The sequence below is a fragment of the Pinus tabuliformis genome, chromosome 3_2 (genome assembly GCF_031772625.1).
Source record: "Pinus tabuliformis cultivar Carrire ecotype Pingquan chromosome 3_2, CPIR1, whole genome shotgun sequence".
In the NCBI taxonomy this organism is placed as follows: domain Eukaryota; kingdom Viridiplantae; phylum Streptophyta; class Pinopsida; order Pinales; family Pinaceae; genus Pinus; species Pinus tabuliformis.
The window spans coordinates 803877175-803894348 of NC_142302.1; the positions used below are offsets into that span (position 1 = coordinate 803877175).

Here is a 17174-nt window from a genome sequence, read left to right on the forward strand (position 1 = left end):
TTCTGTAACAGTTTTTATTATTATTTTATATGATTAAGATCCTGTAGAAAATCAGAGCGTTGTTCTCTGTGCAAATTTCTTTTGTGTTTGAAATTAACAGAAATTTCCATCAGAAACTAGCCAATCCAAAATCTGCTATTTTAGGATGAAATCTGTCATCTAAAAGTATATTTCCACATTTGATATATCTGTGTATAATGCGAACGTTAAGAGTCTTCATGTAGATATGCAATGCCTCGAGCTACTCCCACTATAACGTTTAAACGGTTTTCCCAGCTCAGAGGATTTCTTATCTCTCCTGTGTATTTTGCCAGCAAAATATTTCAAACCCTCAATACAAGTAATTGAACCATTTCACATAATTTGGAAAACAATAGAATGGCGAAAATAGCCATACAAGTAAATGAACCAGTACACATAATTTTGAAAAACAAGTTGAATGGCGAAAAAATAGTGCTAATGAGAACAGCCTAACAAACAAATGGTTGTGAAGACTGTTATTTGACATGAATTTGTAGACCAACAAACGCTTCTGCCCTTGCGTGCAACATCCGAGTAAACGAACAAGATTCCGGTGACGGACGTTTGTGAGGAGCTTCACTTCTGTTACAAAGTAGTCCTCAGCTTGAGTATTCTCATGCCTTTCATTCAGTTTCTTCACAGAAATATCCCTCCCATCTGGAATTCTTCCCTGTTCAGCAATATCCCTCCCATCTGGAATTATCAGTAGACAACCCATAAAATTGGGCAAACTAATGAAATCCACGTTTGATATTATACCTTATAAACTTCACCGAGGGTACCTTTAAGTCGATTGCAGAACGGTAAAAAAAAATTCACCGCACTCATGTCCGTTCGGGTCCGTACGATTCCCGAATAGAATATGCAATCGACTTAAGCTCATGGCTTCAGGGAGCCTCCTTTGCCGAGCATGTTGGTCCTATCAAAGTTCCTAGTTGAATCTCTCAAAAGCCTGTAATCAAAACAAACTTGCCCGAAATTTCCGCTGGAACCGAAATTCTCATGTGGGTAGACAATGATAACAATACGTTTCTCATAACAATTACAACCAAGCCAAAAACCCGAGACGAAAGCAGCATGGAAGTATAGCTATAATGCAATGATATATAATCACCGTTTCGAGCATAGCCCTTTCGATGTCTAATACGTCGATAGAAAACCAAACACAGCACTGCAATAATACTTGTTGCTACGATACTTCCCAACAATATGGGCACTATTTTCGATGATGATTTCCCTGACGACAATTGCAAATTCTTTGAATCGGTAGACACAGCTTTGGGTGATAATTTTCCTGGTGATGTGAAATTTGTTGAATATGTGATTAAATCGAAACAAAACAATGAACTGATTTTATAACATGGCAGTATGAACATTGAGAACTAAACAGCTGCAACGACTTGCAACAAATTTATAGAACGTGTGCGCGATTCATCGATGTTATGCTTAAAAGGAAATTTAAACGGCATTGTCTAATGTTTTGGAGTTTTTTGGAGCTAAAATCAGGTGAAATATTTTTTTTTGGCAAGATGGTGATTTCTATGGATTAAAGTTAGGTTTTTATTTTATAAATAAATTCAGTTTTTGTAAAGTTCACAAATCAAATTTGCAACATTAAAGTTCAAAAAAACCTCCAAAACATGAGGCTAAACCATCAACAGACCTGAACAAGATGCTATATGATGATTAAACAACAAATCCACAGAATGATAATTAAACAGAAAATAGCTGTACCGAAGTAGAAAACTCTCACTAGAAGCTATTATGTCGGTTTGAAAAACGAATAATTTGAGTAGTGCATAGAACAGAAAACAAAACAATCAACAGACATATCATATGCAAATTAAAGTTTAAACTACAAATAGTTGCAACAGATCAAGAATACTCGTACTGGAAGTCTCGTTATAAAAAAAGTAATTTGAGTAGTGCATAAAACAATCCGCCCCGACGCCTCGACCTTCTTGTTTGGGAATACACTTGAGTAAAACATTCTAAGCATCATTCAAGCATGTTTGGCAACTATTATTGGTATTGGAGGGCCAACACTGAGCGAGACCATATAAGGAGTCATCAATGGTGCCAATTGTATAACCGTAATCGTTTTCTATAAGTTGCACGCTTTCTGTGAGTTGACTGGATAGGGCGGTGGCTCTCTGAGAGAAGGCCTGTGGATCACTGTCATTTGAGGAGAAACAGTATTGAATAGCGTCAACGTCCCCTGTATACAACTCATGGAAGTGGTGACTACTATACCTCTCATACTTGAGGAAACAACCATCTAGATGAATCCGACCGCCAGAGTTTTCGAGACAACTTGCTTTTATTCGTTTCACCGCTTTCTTGACGCAGTCTGAGCACTCGCCTGGAGATAAATAATTCCGACACACTGCAACACCAGAGACAGTGTTTTCAAGTGAAGTAGTGTAGCCATTCGAGGAAACATTTGAGGAGAGGGATTCTAAAACACGATCCCGACTTTGCGAAAAGTCTGTACCATATCTGTTCATCCGGGGTAATGTCGGTTGCTACAGCTACTGTTTGGATAGAGTTCGGAGAATGTAGTTGCATAAGAAAATGTGGTTTTCCATTAAGTCAATTGGTGGACAGAAGTAGCATGAGGTAATGGAAATATAAGTTGGGAGTGGGCTTAGCAAATGGAGTGGCATAAGATCATGCTTGATTTGATTTCGCGTGAAGTGGGAAATGACAAGATAACGAAAGTGGGTAAAGGTGGACCACATAGAGTTCTTTGATCTGATTTTGCGTGAAGTGGGAAATGACAAGATGACAAAAGTGGGTCAAGGTGGACCACTTAAGGTTCAATAGGAGACTGGAGAGTGGATGATCTGATACCTTTCAGTAATGCAGGTAGGGTATTGGTTACCAGGAAGATCAATTCTTCCCATTTTGAATAAAATACCAATATTTTAAAATATGTTTTTTTAAAGGTAAATTCTCCCCCTTTGAATAGAATACCCACATTTCCATATATGTATTTGTATGACTAGACTACCAATGCTTGGTTAAAAGGCAACTTTCAGTTAGCCTTATTTAACGAAAATTTAAATAGAGGATGGAAAATCTAGGTCGTCTATCAAGTCATCTAAAAGAAGAAATGACAAATATCTCTTTTTTAATTTCTGTCTATGCTGTTAATATAAAAAATTTTATCTGCGCAACAAAATTCCTTATAAGAGCGGCAGTCCTCCTCTGTCGCGTGGACGAGCGCATCCACCTCCTCTTATAGGTGGGCCTCAAAGGTTACAAGCCAAAATTTCCGCCTAGACGAAGGCATCTGCCTCCTCCTGCTTGCTTGAAGCCTATTCTCTATTGTTATGAATCAAAGAATGAGTGGGGATTTTGGTTTGCGAGGAGTTGGAGTCTCCATTCATTGAATGTTTGAAACCTATTCTCTGTTGTGGATGGACAGGCCCAGGAATGCGTCGAGATTTTGTTCTACGAGGAGCTGGAGTATACCTTCATCCAATGTTCGAAACCTATTCTTTGTCGTGGATGGATGAGACCAAAGAATGCGCGGGTATTTGGTTTGCGAGGAGCTAGCATCTCCATTCATTGAATACATAGGTAAGGAAGTAGGCAAGCCCATCCAATCAATAGTCGTACCCATGCTTTCAAGACGAAGATCCAACCCCTCCCATAGGTTATTGTTCTTGTCTCATTTGGGCTACAAGATAAGGGTTTGTCTAGCCTCAACCTTCCTTCCTTGTTGGAACAATAGTTATCTTTCAGCTATGGGATCCAATAGTCTAGGGTATGAAATTGCTCAGAATTTAGGGTAAACACCTGCCTTCAGTGATTTGACTTTTTCATGTCCCAATGGGGTCCTCTTGTCTCTGCCTAGAACATGCTTTGGGAAATGCTTTGTATGTGTGCCAAGAGGGATCAACCTTCCGAAAGATATAACTAGCCTTTTCTTCTTGCTTTTGTCTTTCTCCATACTCCATAGGACTTTGTCCACATCTTGACTCCATAGGAAACTTCTCGAGCCTGCAAATCCTTCTTCTCAATGGTAATGAGTTCACCGACAATGTTCCTCATGAGATTGGGAATTTGAAGTCATTGTCCAAGATGGATTTCAACAGTAATAGATTCTCTTGAGAGATAAGTTATTGTAAGCTCCTGGACTTCATAGATTTGAGTTGGAATAAGTGCAGTAGACCCATGACCCACAAGATAACTAATATGAGGATTCTCAATATCTCTATAAACCATTTGGTTGGAATCATTCCTTTAGAGATTGAAAGCATGCTAAGCCTAACATCTGTGGATTTCTCCTACCACAATCTCTTAGGTTTGGTTCCTAGTATTGCCCTGTTCTCTTCAATGCAACTTCCTTTGTGAGTAATCCTAATTTATGTGGACCGTATTTGGAACCTTGCAATGACAAATCTGCATCAAAGGAAGGTCATACCAAAGGTCCATTTTCTTCAACTTTCAAGTTATTTAGTCATAGGTCTTCTCATTTGCTCCATGGTCTTTGCAGTTTCTATTGTCATTATAGCAAAGGAAGTAAAAAAGGTAAACACTTCAAGGAAAAGGAAGTTGACTACATTCTAGATGTAGATTTCTACTATAGATTCAACAGTGTATGTGATTTGCTACAACACAAGACAAGAATCTACTCTACTCTTCTCAGCGGAAACGAAAAATAATCGATGAAAACAATAAGCAGAAAGAGGAAGAATATCAATCTCACATAACACAATATTTCTCTGGGGAAAGCAACTGCTAAAATCCCCGACTATTTATATTGCATTAACCAGAAGATCTGAGAAGAAAATACAATGCTTGTTTGTCCTGAACAATTCCTGCACTAGTACAATCTAACTCTCTACCTCACAGGCCAACTCAAGCCAACACTTAGCCAATTATGTTGCTTGTCAAGCCTCTACTTCCTTGCGCAATTAGTCAAAGAATCTGGATGAATACAATATGCTCTTCTCAACCTTGAGCTCAACCTGCACAAGTATTTCCTATCCTTTGCCTGACTGACTTCCTTTGGCCAACACTTAGCCAAATTCCTAGCCTTCAAGCTCCTAATTCCTTGCATTGTTCCCTTGGGAATTAGCCCCTAATTAATGAGGAAATTCCTCAATTATAAATTGTGCAATTCTCATAGGCCTTCCTCTAATCGCATGCACTATCTGTACAAGTCAGAAAATTATACAATTGATAGTACATTGTCCCTCAACTCTAATCTCAACTGGGTCTTCCTCTGAATTGACATGCATGATTTATTTATGAGTGAATCTTCAGTTAAGTGGTGTGGTATTGGTGATGCACTGGTGCAATACTCCACTATTAGAGCTCCTACTAGTTCCTCCAACAATTAGAACTAGTTTAACTGATTATAACTCAGTTAGACTAAGTTATCTAGTTACAACTCAAAAGAACTCACCCTGAACCCCTAAAATTTAGGGATCACTCTACATGACTCTAGATAGACTTCCAACTCGAATTTACTGAGCCAACTAAGTAAACGTAACTTAGTTAATTGCTACAAGCTACTGTGAGAATAAAATTTTGATTTAATTCAAAGATAAATTAAATTGGAATTTCTACATGTTATTTTAACATTTTTTGTTGCAATTTTCAACACTCCCTCTCAACAAGAAAGGAATTCAACTCTATCATGATTTGGTACCTTTGGAATGTTTTGCATGCAACACTTGTCACTGTTGTTGTTGCTACTACAACATCTGCAACCGAAAAGCATCCAACCTAAATCATTATGATGCATTTGTCACCAAAGTCTCGGACTGCTACTAGTTCTGTCTCTGTCGAATGAAAACTTTGCACTTCTGTTGACTCTGCCTTTGTGCCATTTGCACTGCTGTCAACTCTGCTCTGCGCTCCCCAGTATTTGACTATTGCTAGCCTCTACCTCTCTCACTTTGACATCTAGCTGCATCAAATTCCATTGATCCATCCTACTATTGTGCACATGTAGTCTCTCGTAGTAAGGTAATGATCCATGAGACAAAGCATCTCAATGGACCTTGGCCAAATTTCTACACTCTTGGGGTTAATACTTCACACCACCCCACCTCTCACCTAGAGGTATGGTTGCATATGATCCCTCTGCCCACTTGGCTCGAAATTTCCCCCTACTAGAGGTCTATGCTTGAGTCGATGCCTCCACTCAGTCTCCTCTCTATTTCTCTAATTGTGGCTGCTCCACAACTTTCTAAGACTTCTTTTGAGGCTGATTCTTCTCTCCACTCGGTCTCCTCTCTTCTTCTCTAATTGTGGTTGCTCCACCACTTTATGAGACTTGTTCTTCTCTTCTTGAGTAGATCTCTCCACTCGATCTCCTCTCTGCTTCTCTAATTGTGGTTGCTTCACAACTTTCTGAGACTTCTTCTGAGGCTGCATATTGAGCGGTAATTCATGCTCGCTCTCAATCACCAAGTCTCTAACCTTTGACTTTCTCCTCAAGGCTTTGCATGCATCTTGTATCTCAAGAGCATACAGGTTCTTGGCTCGCATACCAATATGTTTCATTTATTCCACCTTCACAAAAGTTTCTGAAAAAAAGAGTTGATTTTAAATTAGGGATATCTCCCTCATCTGAACTCCAATTCAGACAATGTTTGTTTTTAATTTGGGTATTTTTTTTGCAAGGAATCCATATCTGCTATTTGTTTTTGAAAAAATTTCACAAAAAAATTTAGATATGCTCTGCAAACTCGTCGCCCAAAAAATTCCTGCTCTGATACCATGTAGATTTTTACTGTAGATTCAACAACTTATGTGTTTTTCTAAAACATAAGACAAGAATATACTCTACTCCTCTCAGTGGAAACCAAAAATGATTGATGAAAACAATAATAAGAAAGAGGAAGAATATTAATCGCACATATCGCAATGTTTCTCTAGGGAAGACAACTGTTAAAAACCTCGACTATCTATATTGCATTAACCCGAAGATCTGAGAATAAAATACAATGTTTGTTCATCCCAACAAATTCCCGCACTATAAAATCTAACTCTTTGCCTCACAAGCTAGCTCAAGCCAACACTAGCCAATTCTGCTACCCGCCAAGCCCATACTTCCTTGCGCAATTAGTTAAAGAATCTGGATGAATACAATATGCTCTGCTCAACCTTGAGCTCAACCTGCACAAGTATTTCCTATCCTCTGCCTGATTGACTTGCTTTGGTGAATTCTTAGCCAAACTCCTAGCCTTCAAAGTCTTAGTTATTGCATTGTTCCCTTGGGAATTAGCCCCTATTTAATAAAGAAATTCCTTAATTATGAATGGCGCAAGTCTCATAGGCCTTCCTCTGATTGCATGCACCATCTGTACAACTTGGAAAATTATACAACTGATAGTACATTGTCCCTGAACTCTAATCTAAACTGGGTCTTCCTATGAACTAACATGCATGATTTATTTATGAGTGAATCTTCAATTAACTGGTAGGGTACCGGTGATGCAATGGTACACTACTCCACTACTAGACCTCCTACTAGTTCCTCCAACAGTTAGAACTAGTTTAACTTAATATAACTTATTTAGACTGAGTTATCTAATTACAACTCAAAAGAACTCAACCTGGGCCCCTAAAATTTAGGGATCACTCTACATGAATCTAGATATACTTCCAACTCGAATTTACTGAGCCAACCTAGTCAACTTAACTTAGTTAACTGCTACAAGTTGCTATGACAATATAATTTCGATTTAATTCACAATTTAATTCAAGGACAATGAAATTGAATTTTCTAGATTTTATTTTTAATATTTTTTGTTGCAATTTTCAACACGAGAGATTAGATGTTTCCTTTGACAATATGCTCAAGAGGTTGAAGGAAGGAAACATTATAGGAAAAGGAGGAGTAGGAATAGTATACTAGGGCTCTATGCCAAGTGGAGAAGAAGTTGTTGTGAAAAGGCTTCCAAGTATAGGAAGATGTTCTTCACATTATCATTTGTTTTCTGCGAAGATCCAAACTCCAAACATTGGGTAGAATCTACCATCGCCACATTGTGAGACTCATTGGGTTCTACTCCAACCAAGAAATAAATCTAGTTGTATATGAATGCATGCCTAATAGAAGCCTATAGGGAGAGCTTTTGCATGGGAGAAAGGTGGTCATCTTCACTAGGATACAGGTTATAACATTGCACTAGAGGTCACAAGGGACTTCACTACCTTCATTGTGATTTCTCTCCACTTAACATTAATAGGTACGTAAAATCCATCAACCTTCTCTTGGATTCCAACTTTGATGTTGCAGATTTTGGCTTTGCTGAGTTTTTGCAGGATTTTGGTATTTCAAATTGCATGTTTGCAATAACAGGTTCTTATGGCTATATTGCAACAGGTAGGTATTTACATGATTTTCAAATTATCTTTGGTTAATTCCTTTATTATCCCTACCACGAAGGGTATAACGCATTCGAAAATGCATTGACATTTTTATTAAGTTTGCGTTCACCAAAAATCAAATAACAAATTGTAATGTTAACTTTATAAAAAAAGTTAATTTATTTTTTAAACTATTGTGATTTTATTTTTTTTAATTGGGATTGGTTGAGTGCGCTGGAGTCTTATTATGTCATGATAATTTCACCCTCACTTAGTGCCAAAGTACACATACTTACAATTAAACATGCATTTCCTATTTTCGACATAATCTCACGCTAAATCAATTTCGATGTAACTAAACATTTCTAATTATTCCTTTGAATGCTTATCATCACCAAAGATGCCTTCAAAATTTCTCCATCCGTCTGTATTGCATTTCATGATAACTTATTATGTTCTTTGGAAATTTTGATTCATATAATTGTTTAACATCGATTGTCATCACTTTTTTTGACAAGGCAAGATACACTTTCTCTCGAAAATAATCCATATAGTTGATTTATCAATTTCAATAAAACTAAAATTTCCAATTATAATTACTCTTTAACAAGATTGAATAAATATCTGAATCAACTCTAAACCCTAACCATGAAATGTTTGTCATCCCACTAAAGGTTTCTTAATGTTTAAACTAGAAAATTTGAGGAGACCTTTATATTGTACTATTTATGTGTTGTGATTAGACCTGTGTCACAGGTTATTTATGTGTTGTGATTAAACCTGTGTTGCAGCTTACTCCATTTTCTCTTGGAAAAGGCATTACACCATTTTTTAATTTTCCAGATGTTTGTCAATGCATTCAACAAAACTCATCTCTTAAACCTTTTCCAAAATTAAAATAAAATTTATAATGTATGGCTTTATTAATTGCAAATGTCTTATTTTCCAATTATGTGTTATTTGTAACTTTGAATTTATTACTAATTAAAACGATTTGGCAAACAAAATATTAGAATTGAAGTGCACTAAGAAACTAACAAATTCATCAAAACAATTTATGACTTTAAATTTATTATTTATTAAAAGGATTTGGCCAGCAAACATCAAAGTCAAGCACCCCAAGAGATACAAAGCCAAATAATTCCAGGCATCTATTTAAACTAAGGAGAATACTCACACTTGTTTATTTATATTTAAATAATAGTGTGTTTTAAAAGATGTAATAAGTTATATGTGTAATTTAATATTATTAAATTTGATTAATTATGAAAATAATAAAAATAGAGAAGAACAAAAAATTTTAAAATAGGAAATTTTTATTTTTTATGTTTAAAAAACACTTTAATTTTTTTTAGTTTTATACAATTCAAAAATAATCTCTTAAAAAAACATATACTATTCATGTAAATTTATTATTGACTTTGATATTTTTATTTTTATTTTTATTTTTATTTTCATTTAAATTAAAAATAAAATATAAAATAGATATTTTAGTATAATAATATATATTTTTATTTTAAATCAATTTCTCATTCATTTTCATCAATATTAAATGAGAAACTTTTCAACTCAATAATGCATGAGGTTAGATTGGTGAATTTGTCATTTCTTTTTGAGTTGATTTCTCATTCACTCTCACTAATCTTACAGGAGGACATTTTGTAAAAGTCAAATGAATACTTCAAAGTAAAAATTGAATAGTAAAAATTTATTTAATTAACTTTGAATATTAAATATTTATTTTATTTTTAAATATTTTTTTTAAGAAAACAATAAATAAGTATCTTAACTACTTTTTAATAATTATTTGTTTAAATTGGTTAAAATCATAAATAGGTATGGTAAATTCATGAATGAATAGATCATTTATAATACTAAATTATTTATTATTATTTAAGTTTATTTTTTATAAGTAATTATTGATATACAATTTAGTGTTTAATTTTTATTATTCAAATGGTTTTGGAAATAAAATGCAAGATGTTGACACATAATGTTCGAATTAAGTTTAAAATAATTATTTAAAATATAATTGGTAATGCTCTATGTAGCAGTGGATGACTAGTGAGATTATACTAGTGGAAGAGAAATGAAAAGAGGTGGTGATTAATATCATTGTCATAAATATAATAAGTTTGTCTTTACCTAATAAAATAATAATGTATCTTTAAAACAATTATCCATCTTTCCTAGAAACTTAGTAAGGTTATGGAGTAATATGTGCATGTGCTTTCAAGGGCTTACTATTGCTTACAATAAAACATAGTAGAAATTATTGTAGCTTTTTCTTGTGATATAATTCAATGGACAAGGGGTCAACATTTACTAGATGACATTTGATGTTGAAAATTGTTTACCTTCCATGTATTAATTTATTTTTCTTAGCCTTCTCATTTTTGTTCCTTTTACCAAATAAGAGCAAAATAAATGAAGAAAATTAAAATATATACCTAACCATGCCCATGGCTTATTCTATTGACTAATCAAGAAATGTTTTAGAGGTATATTATTGATGCAATATATAATATATAAAGGATCTATATCACATTCATGCTCCTACTCTGGTTCCTCTAACACTTCCTCCACAACCTTCCTTCAACTACCAGAAAAATTCTCTCAACCATCGGTTATATTTCTATCCCCTTTTCCATATATTCAACTTGTCCATTCATTCTTTAGTCTTTCTCTTCTCTACATTAACTCCACTCACTACTTCATCTTTCTAAAAGAATCTCCCATACCTTGTCCTTCCACCACTATTCAAATATTACACCTCACTTCTTATACTACTCTTCTATCCCTTAATCGGATGCCTCTTCCATAGTACCATTTGAATTTAACTATTCATTCTTTTGGATTCACCATAGACTACTACCAAGCACAAGTTCTTATGCTATCATGATTGGTTCATTAAAAAGAATATAGTCTCGTTTTACCAAAACCATCTTCGCTAAATTTACAATTTCTCTTACCATCCTTCCAAAATCTCCCTTGTTGAACTCCTCCTCTACTTGTGAAAAATATTGGCTAAATTTAGTTGCAAATTTAGTGATGTATCCTTCTATTATGATTTTAACATGAAAATCAACAACTCTTACAACTTCAAGATTGACTATATACAATACAATTAGGTTCTAAACATTTCACTAAATCCCTCTCCTCGCTTTCTAGGCTAGTCAAGGATGCTTCCCTACTCTACTCATCTAGTCAAAAAACACCACTAGCGATTATACTAAGATGACATCATAGTTGTCATGGTAATCATGAAATAATGCACATTGACAACCTTGGCATATTGACTCAAAAATAGGTTTATTTTTCTAAACTAATGATGCTCCACATAGTGCTAGGTTAACACGAAAATAATACTTCCAAAACCATACAAACTTCATGATAATATCTCATGATGAAACCATTTTTTCTATCAATTTGAGGCCTAGATACAAATCGATGTCCAACAAGAGGTTCATTGTTATCTAGGTGCTAGCATTTTCAATCCCCTTGATGGGAGATGTTTCACCCACATTATACCCAACCATAAATGGTTTTCTATGGATTTAATTAATATAGCTAACATGATCAATGTCCATCCTAAAACTCATCCTTAGCAAACAATCAATATTATAGACCATTGATTGCCATACCAAAATCACCACATAAAGAGTTAATTGATAACCATTATCTCTAATAATATCATTCTAACCAATAGGTGAAATAACTTATCCAATCAAAGAATAGTCATTTTATAGAATAGATAAACAACAAAATTAAATATATCATAACCATAAACTAGAATTTGAAAGGAGAGCCTTATTCCATTGATTTGAATTATAATCTAGTACGTACATCATGACCTAGTCTTGATCAATGTCTAATGTGGAATAACATTATAGAATAGTTTTTAAATCCAACGCATTCAATTATTTAACATTTAAACTTTATTTAACCACTATCTAATCAATATTTATCTAATTATTTAATATAATAAAACCATATATACACATTCACTTGAAGTTGGAAAGGTTAATTCAAAACCATGTATTTGTTGGAGTATTTCAAGCTCCCTTAGTCATGAACTCAAGGTGATATTTGTCTCACATTTGGCTAGGTAGACTCAATTTTCCACCACTCTCTTAACATATATTTTAATTTAACTATATTTAAACTAAGTTAATTTAACTATATTTTAATCTAACACCACACATACATTTTTTCCCATGAGAGCGTTTCTAGAAGGTAGTTGTACCTTTTGTAAAAAAAATTAAAATTTCCATGCAAATCTATACAAATAATAGATTAAAATGAACAAATATGATAATAAAGTTTATAAAAAAAACCATCTACAAATAGAGTTATTATTATCTTTGCCTATCCAAAGAAAATTGAATCATGAATTATCCTTCTATTTTAATTGTAATTTTTATTAATATAAATTCGTTTATTTTTATTTTTTTACTCTAATTTAACTATATTTAAACTAAGCGAGAGTAGCTACTTTGTAGCCCTTATTCAAATGTGGGAGTTGTTTCATGTCTTTCAAAATTCAATAATTAAACTAAGCGATAGGGAACACTAGCTATGCGGCCTTGTTTACATACATGTAGGAAGTGCAATGACCACTTTAAAGTTTGAAACAACACAAATGCATAAAATTATAGACATTAAGACTTGCATCTAGGTAGCTAAACTGCAAAACATGGAAGTTTTCTTGAGACAACATGTAAATAATGTGTATGAAGGACCTCCTTGTCTAAAAATATTCATTTGGTTCTTGAAAAAGTTGATAAGGATCAGATTAATCCCTTCGCAAATCGTAGTGTTATATAGGTTACGAAAAACAAAATCTGAATGTGTTCAAATGTTCTAGAGAGTTTATTATTCACGCCTGAGAAAGGAAAGCCCATTCATTTTCCAGTTCAAATGTCTTCAAACATTCCATCATGTTTAGAATTAAAACATCTTATGCTTTAGAAAGGAACATTCGTTCACTTGCAAGTTCCACATGCATGTGCATTTGCTACTATAAGGTTTGAAACAACACAAATGCACAACTGTATAGAAATTAAGACTCTTATCTAGGTAATTAAAATGTAAAACATGGATGTTTTCTCTAGAAAACATGTAAAGGATTTGCAATGAGGAACTCCGTGTCTGAAAATCTTCATTTTGAGTCTTAAAATAGTTTCTAAGGATCAAACGAAAATCCCTTTCCAATTCTCCCTTGTAGTGGTATCAAGATTATTAAAATGCAAAAAAGTTGATGGTTTAAAAACTAGAGGTATAGTTTTAAATCATATTTATACGTTGAAAGTAATGATTTTTCAACATAAGGCTCGGGTTATTAAAATGAAAAACAATGAGTTTTTCTAACCACAGTTATAGGTGCTAACCATAGTTATATGTTGAAAGTAATGATTTTTCAATGAAAGACTATAACATTTAGATTACAAAGTATTGCAAGGAAAGTTGATGAAACTTGCACTTTTACAATGTAGTATTTTCCATGTTTTTGCAAAATTTGAGATTAAATCTAAATCTCTTGATTGTGCTTTTTCTTCAATTCCTCTATAATCATTCTCTTTCAGATGGATTTGAAGTAAATGAATGGCTTTCTACAAATACAAAGTTTCGTCATGTTCTCCTTTTGAAGATAAGATAAGATAATTTTTTTAATTTAAGAGGAACTATGTGAAGCTTTTATAAAAAAATTGATCTCCTAAAATTAATCATATGCATGTTGTAATAAAGTCACAAGGAATACAAGTTTGTTTGTTTGTTTGTTTGTTTGTTTGTTTTTTTTTTTTTTTTTTTCTAAATAAGTCTAAATCTATTACTGTAACATAAAAATACAAGGAGGCTTTGGCCTTTGTAGTTCAGTGCCCCAGTTCATGGCATATAACATCAAAAAACAAGATTGAGACTACCCAAGAATGGGAAACCAGTCCAGTCCAAAAAGAATTTGCTGCCCGCGCAGGGGAAACCAGCATATGAAAATGTAGCAAAAATCTGTTGACTTCATTTTCAAAACTTACGAATTGCTCAAAAAATTCATAAAATAAACCTATAAACGTGATTTCCAGAAACCTGAGAACCGAAGACGCGTGGTGAGTCATGTGTCTTGCGGTGTTGACGGGTGTTCTTCATTTGACAGGTGTTCTTCAATGATGAAACACCTGTATTTGTCGAGGTCTTCGTCGTCATTCTGCAATGCACCTGTGTCGTCCTTTGCCTGAGGTGCTTGTTCTTTCTCCCCTGCAGAAGTCTTGCTCTGGGCATTGTCCCTCTTCTCCGTTGTGCAGGTTGGGCAACCTTCGTCGCTGGACGGCTCCTCGTGGAAGGTGACTGTGATGGTAGCTTTGATGAGAGGTTGGTTCAGGGAGCAGTGATAGATGAATTGGGCCGAATGATGGGGTTGCTGAGAGCTTGAGGGGATGTCAATGGCTGGAATGGCAGTTTGCGGGGGGGGGGGGAGCGGATGGCTCATGTGCGGCAAAAAGAATACAAGTTGGCAGAAACATAACATGCATAATCAAACAGAAGCTCATCCCACAATAGATTCCCGACACAAGAGTTAACATTACCTCAAAAAAAGCACATGCTCGAGTCAGAGTTAGAGAAAAGGATAGAGGTAAATCCCCGCTTTTCCTTCATTGTTCTCTTTGTTATAGTCCCTAGACCCTTATTGGAAGTAATGCTTCCATGTATTCCATGTGTTGTTGTGAGTTGTCATTGTGAGTTCCCAAGCGTTAGTTTAGAAGCTATTCATTCCTAAGTTATGAGTTGGAATCATGATCTAGATGTGTCGAAGTCAGTGTGTTATGTCCTATATATTTGTAATTGATATGATCAATAAAACTTCACAGTGTGTGTAATCTCTATCGTCTCTTAATTTCTAACATGGTATCTGTTATCATTCAGATTTTCCTTGAAGTTGTTGGAAGAGGAAAGGGGTCCGAGGTAACCACAAACCAACTTTTAGGTACAGAATTTAGCCAATCTGTACCCAGAGAGGGCTTTCTCTTTATGATTTAGCTTGGTGTTGAAAGATATTAAGCTAGTTGTGAAGTTTAGGGGTTTTGTTTTGAGTTTGGGTGGTGAGTTCCAATAGCAGAGGGGTAGGACTGAGTAGTTTAGGCCATTGGGCTAATGGAGTTACAGAAGATGGCTTAACTGGATTTGGTTTCTTAACAAAAGATGGTTTCACAGGGTAAGATGGTCAAACAGGGAACAAATAAAGACTTGGAATAGATGGGATGGGCTCCAAATGGGTGAAGGGCAGTTAAGAATCCTTCAGTCTATTTAAAGAGGGAACTTGGATGATTACTACTATAGAGCAATTAACTATTCTTTAATAAATAATCAAGATGAACGAACTAGAAAATAGGAGCAATTAAGATTTCACTGTTTATCCTAATTCAGAAGAAAACATAGAGAATAATAACGATTGAAAACAGAGTGCAATCAAGCATATTCTGAATTAATCTTTTTCGTTTATCATTCAGAAATGAAACATAGATGATATAATAAACAAGGAAAACTTTAAGACATAAGGTATAGAGGACTTATTGATCCGGTGTTTGATTTAAGAAATCTGTGGAAAGTCCTTTGCATCAATTCTTTATCCAGCAAGCCATACAAAAGTTGGTCCAACAACACTTTATTCCAAAATAATCAGTATTACAGCAATGACTAGGAATCCACCCTCAATACTCCAATTGAGTGGGTATTTATACAAAAAATTTTACAATGAAATATCTCATAACGGAGTGAGATATAAACTGGGGTGACTAATCATATCCTTCAAGAAAATAGGGCTAGAAGACCTCGTAGATGACAGATAAGGCAACCAAATGATTTTCTGTCCCTATTTTCGAGAATGTGCTGGAGTTAGGCCCTATGATTTGGCCTCTTGCTGTCCTTGGTGTAATTATGTGCTGGCTACTTTGTTTTGACCTTCCTACTGATACACTTTACCTGCATCTGATACTCTTTATCTGTTGATCTCTTTTCATCCTCTTTACCTTCATTGACTGTAGCAAAAATCAAAATTTACCTTTTACCTAGAATAAATTACAAAATTTCAAGCATTTCTTCCCACCATTTTGGCTGTGGTATTCTGGTTTTCTGAAGCTTTCTGAGGGTTTCATCTGTTTCTGTATACCTGAAAAAAGTAGGTTGAATTGGGAACAAATGCTTCAATTCATGCTCGACATAGAATAAGTTCTCTAGGCTGTCATAGAGAACTCGGCCTGTAGGGAGTGCTTTTATTCCTGATGCACTTGTTGATGAACTTGCTTGGTTTCCTGCATACTTATTCAATTTCTCCACATAATATTTATGCCTCCTTAATCTGTCATTAATCACTAAAGGACTGGGTGGTCCTTTACCCTGCAAAATATCAAACTTCTCCATAAAAGCATTAATCTCTGCATGCATGTCATGACATCTTCTTTCTAAATTTTGCATCAAAGTTTTCTTGGTTAATACCCTTTTGATTTCCAAAATGGTTTCTATTATGTCGTTGATGCCTAATTTTCCAAGTTGTTCCTTATTTCTAGTATTCAAAAAATGTATGAGCCTGTTGGCTTCTTCAGGCATTTTTCCTAATTTTGCTCGTCTTTTGGATTTCTTCTTGGGCCGCCTTTACAAGATCAATCTGCTGAAAAATTACTTGGATAGATGGCCAAACATCATTTATGGATTGAGTGATGTTGGCCCAATTAATTTTCTTGATTTCTGACAGAGGCTTGTCAAAAGTAAGATCTTTCTCCAATGATTTCACTTTATTTTCTAACACTTTAATCTCTCTTGTCCTT

The 17174-nt window shown here is 34.6% G+C and overlaps 1 protein-coding gene across 1 annotated transcript; it reads right to left on the minus strand.

Moving 5' to 3' along the window:
- Window positions 1–206: 206 nt before the first annotated feature.
- LOC149183032 (cysteine-rich receptor-like protein kinase 42) lies at window positions 207–2528 on the minus strand. Its single transcript, XM_089414787.1, has 3 exons — window positions 2066–2528; window positions 529–714; window positions 207–298 (listed from the first exon to the last, which is right to left on the minus strand). Exons 1-3 carry the CDS (start codon window positions 2526–2528, stop codon window positions 207–209), a joined length of 741 nt encoding a protein of 246 aa, XP_089270913.1.
- Between the last annotated feature and the right edge of the window lie 14646 nt (window positions 2529–17174).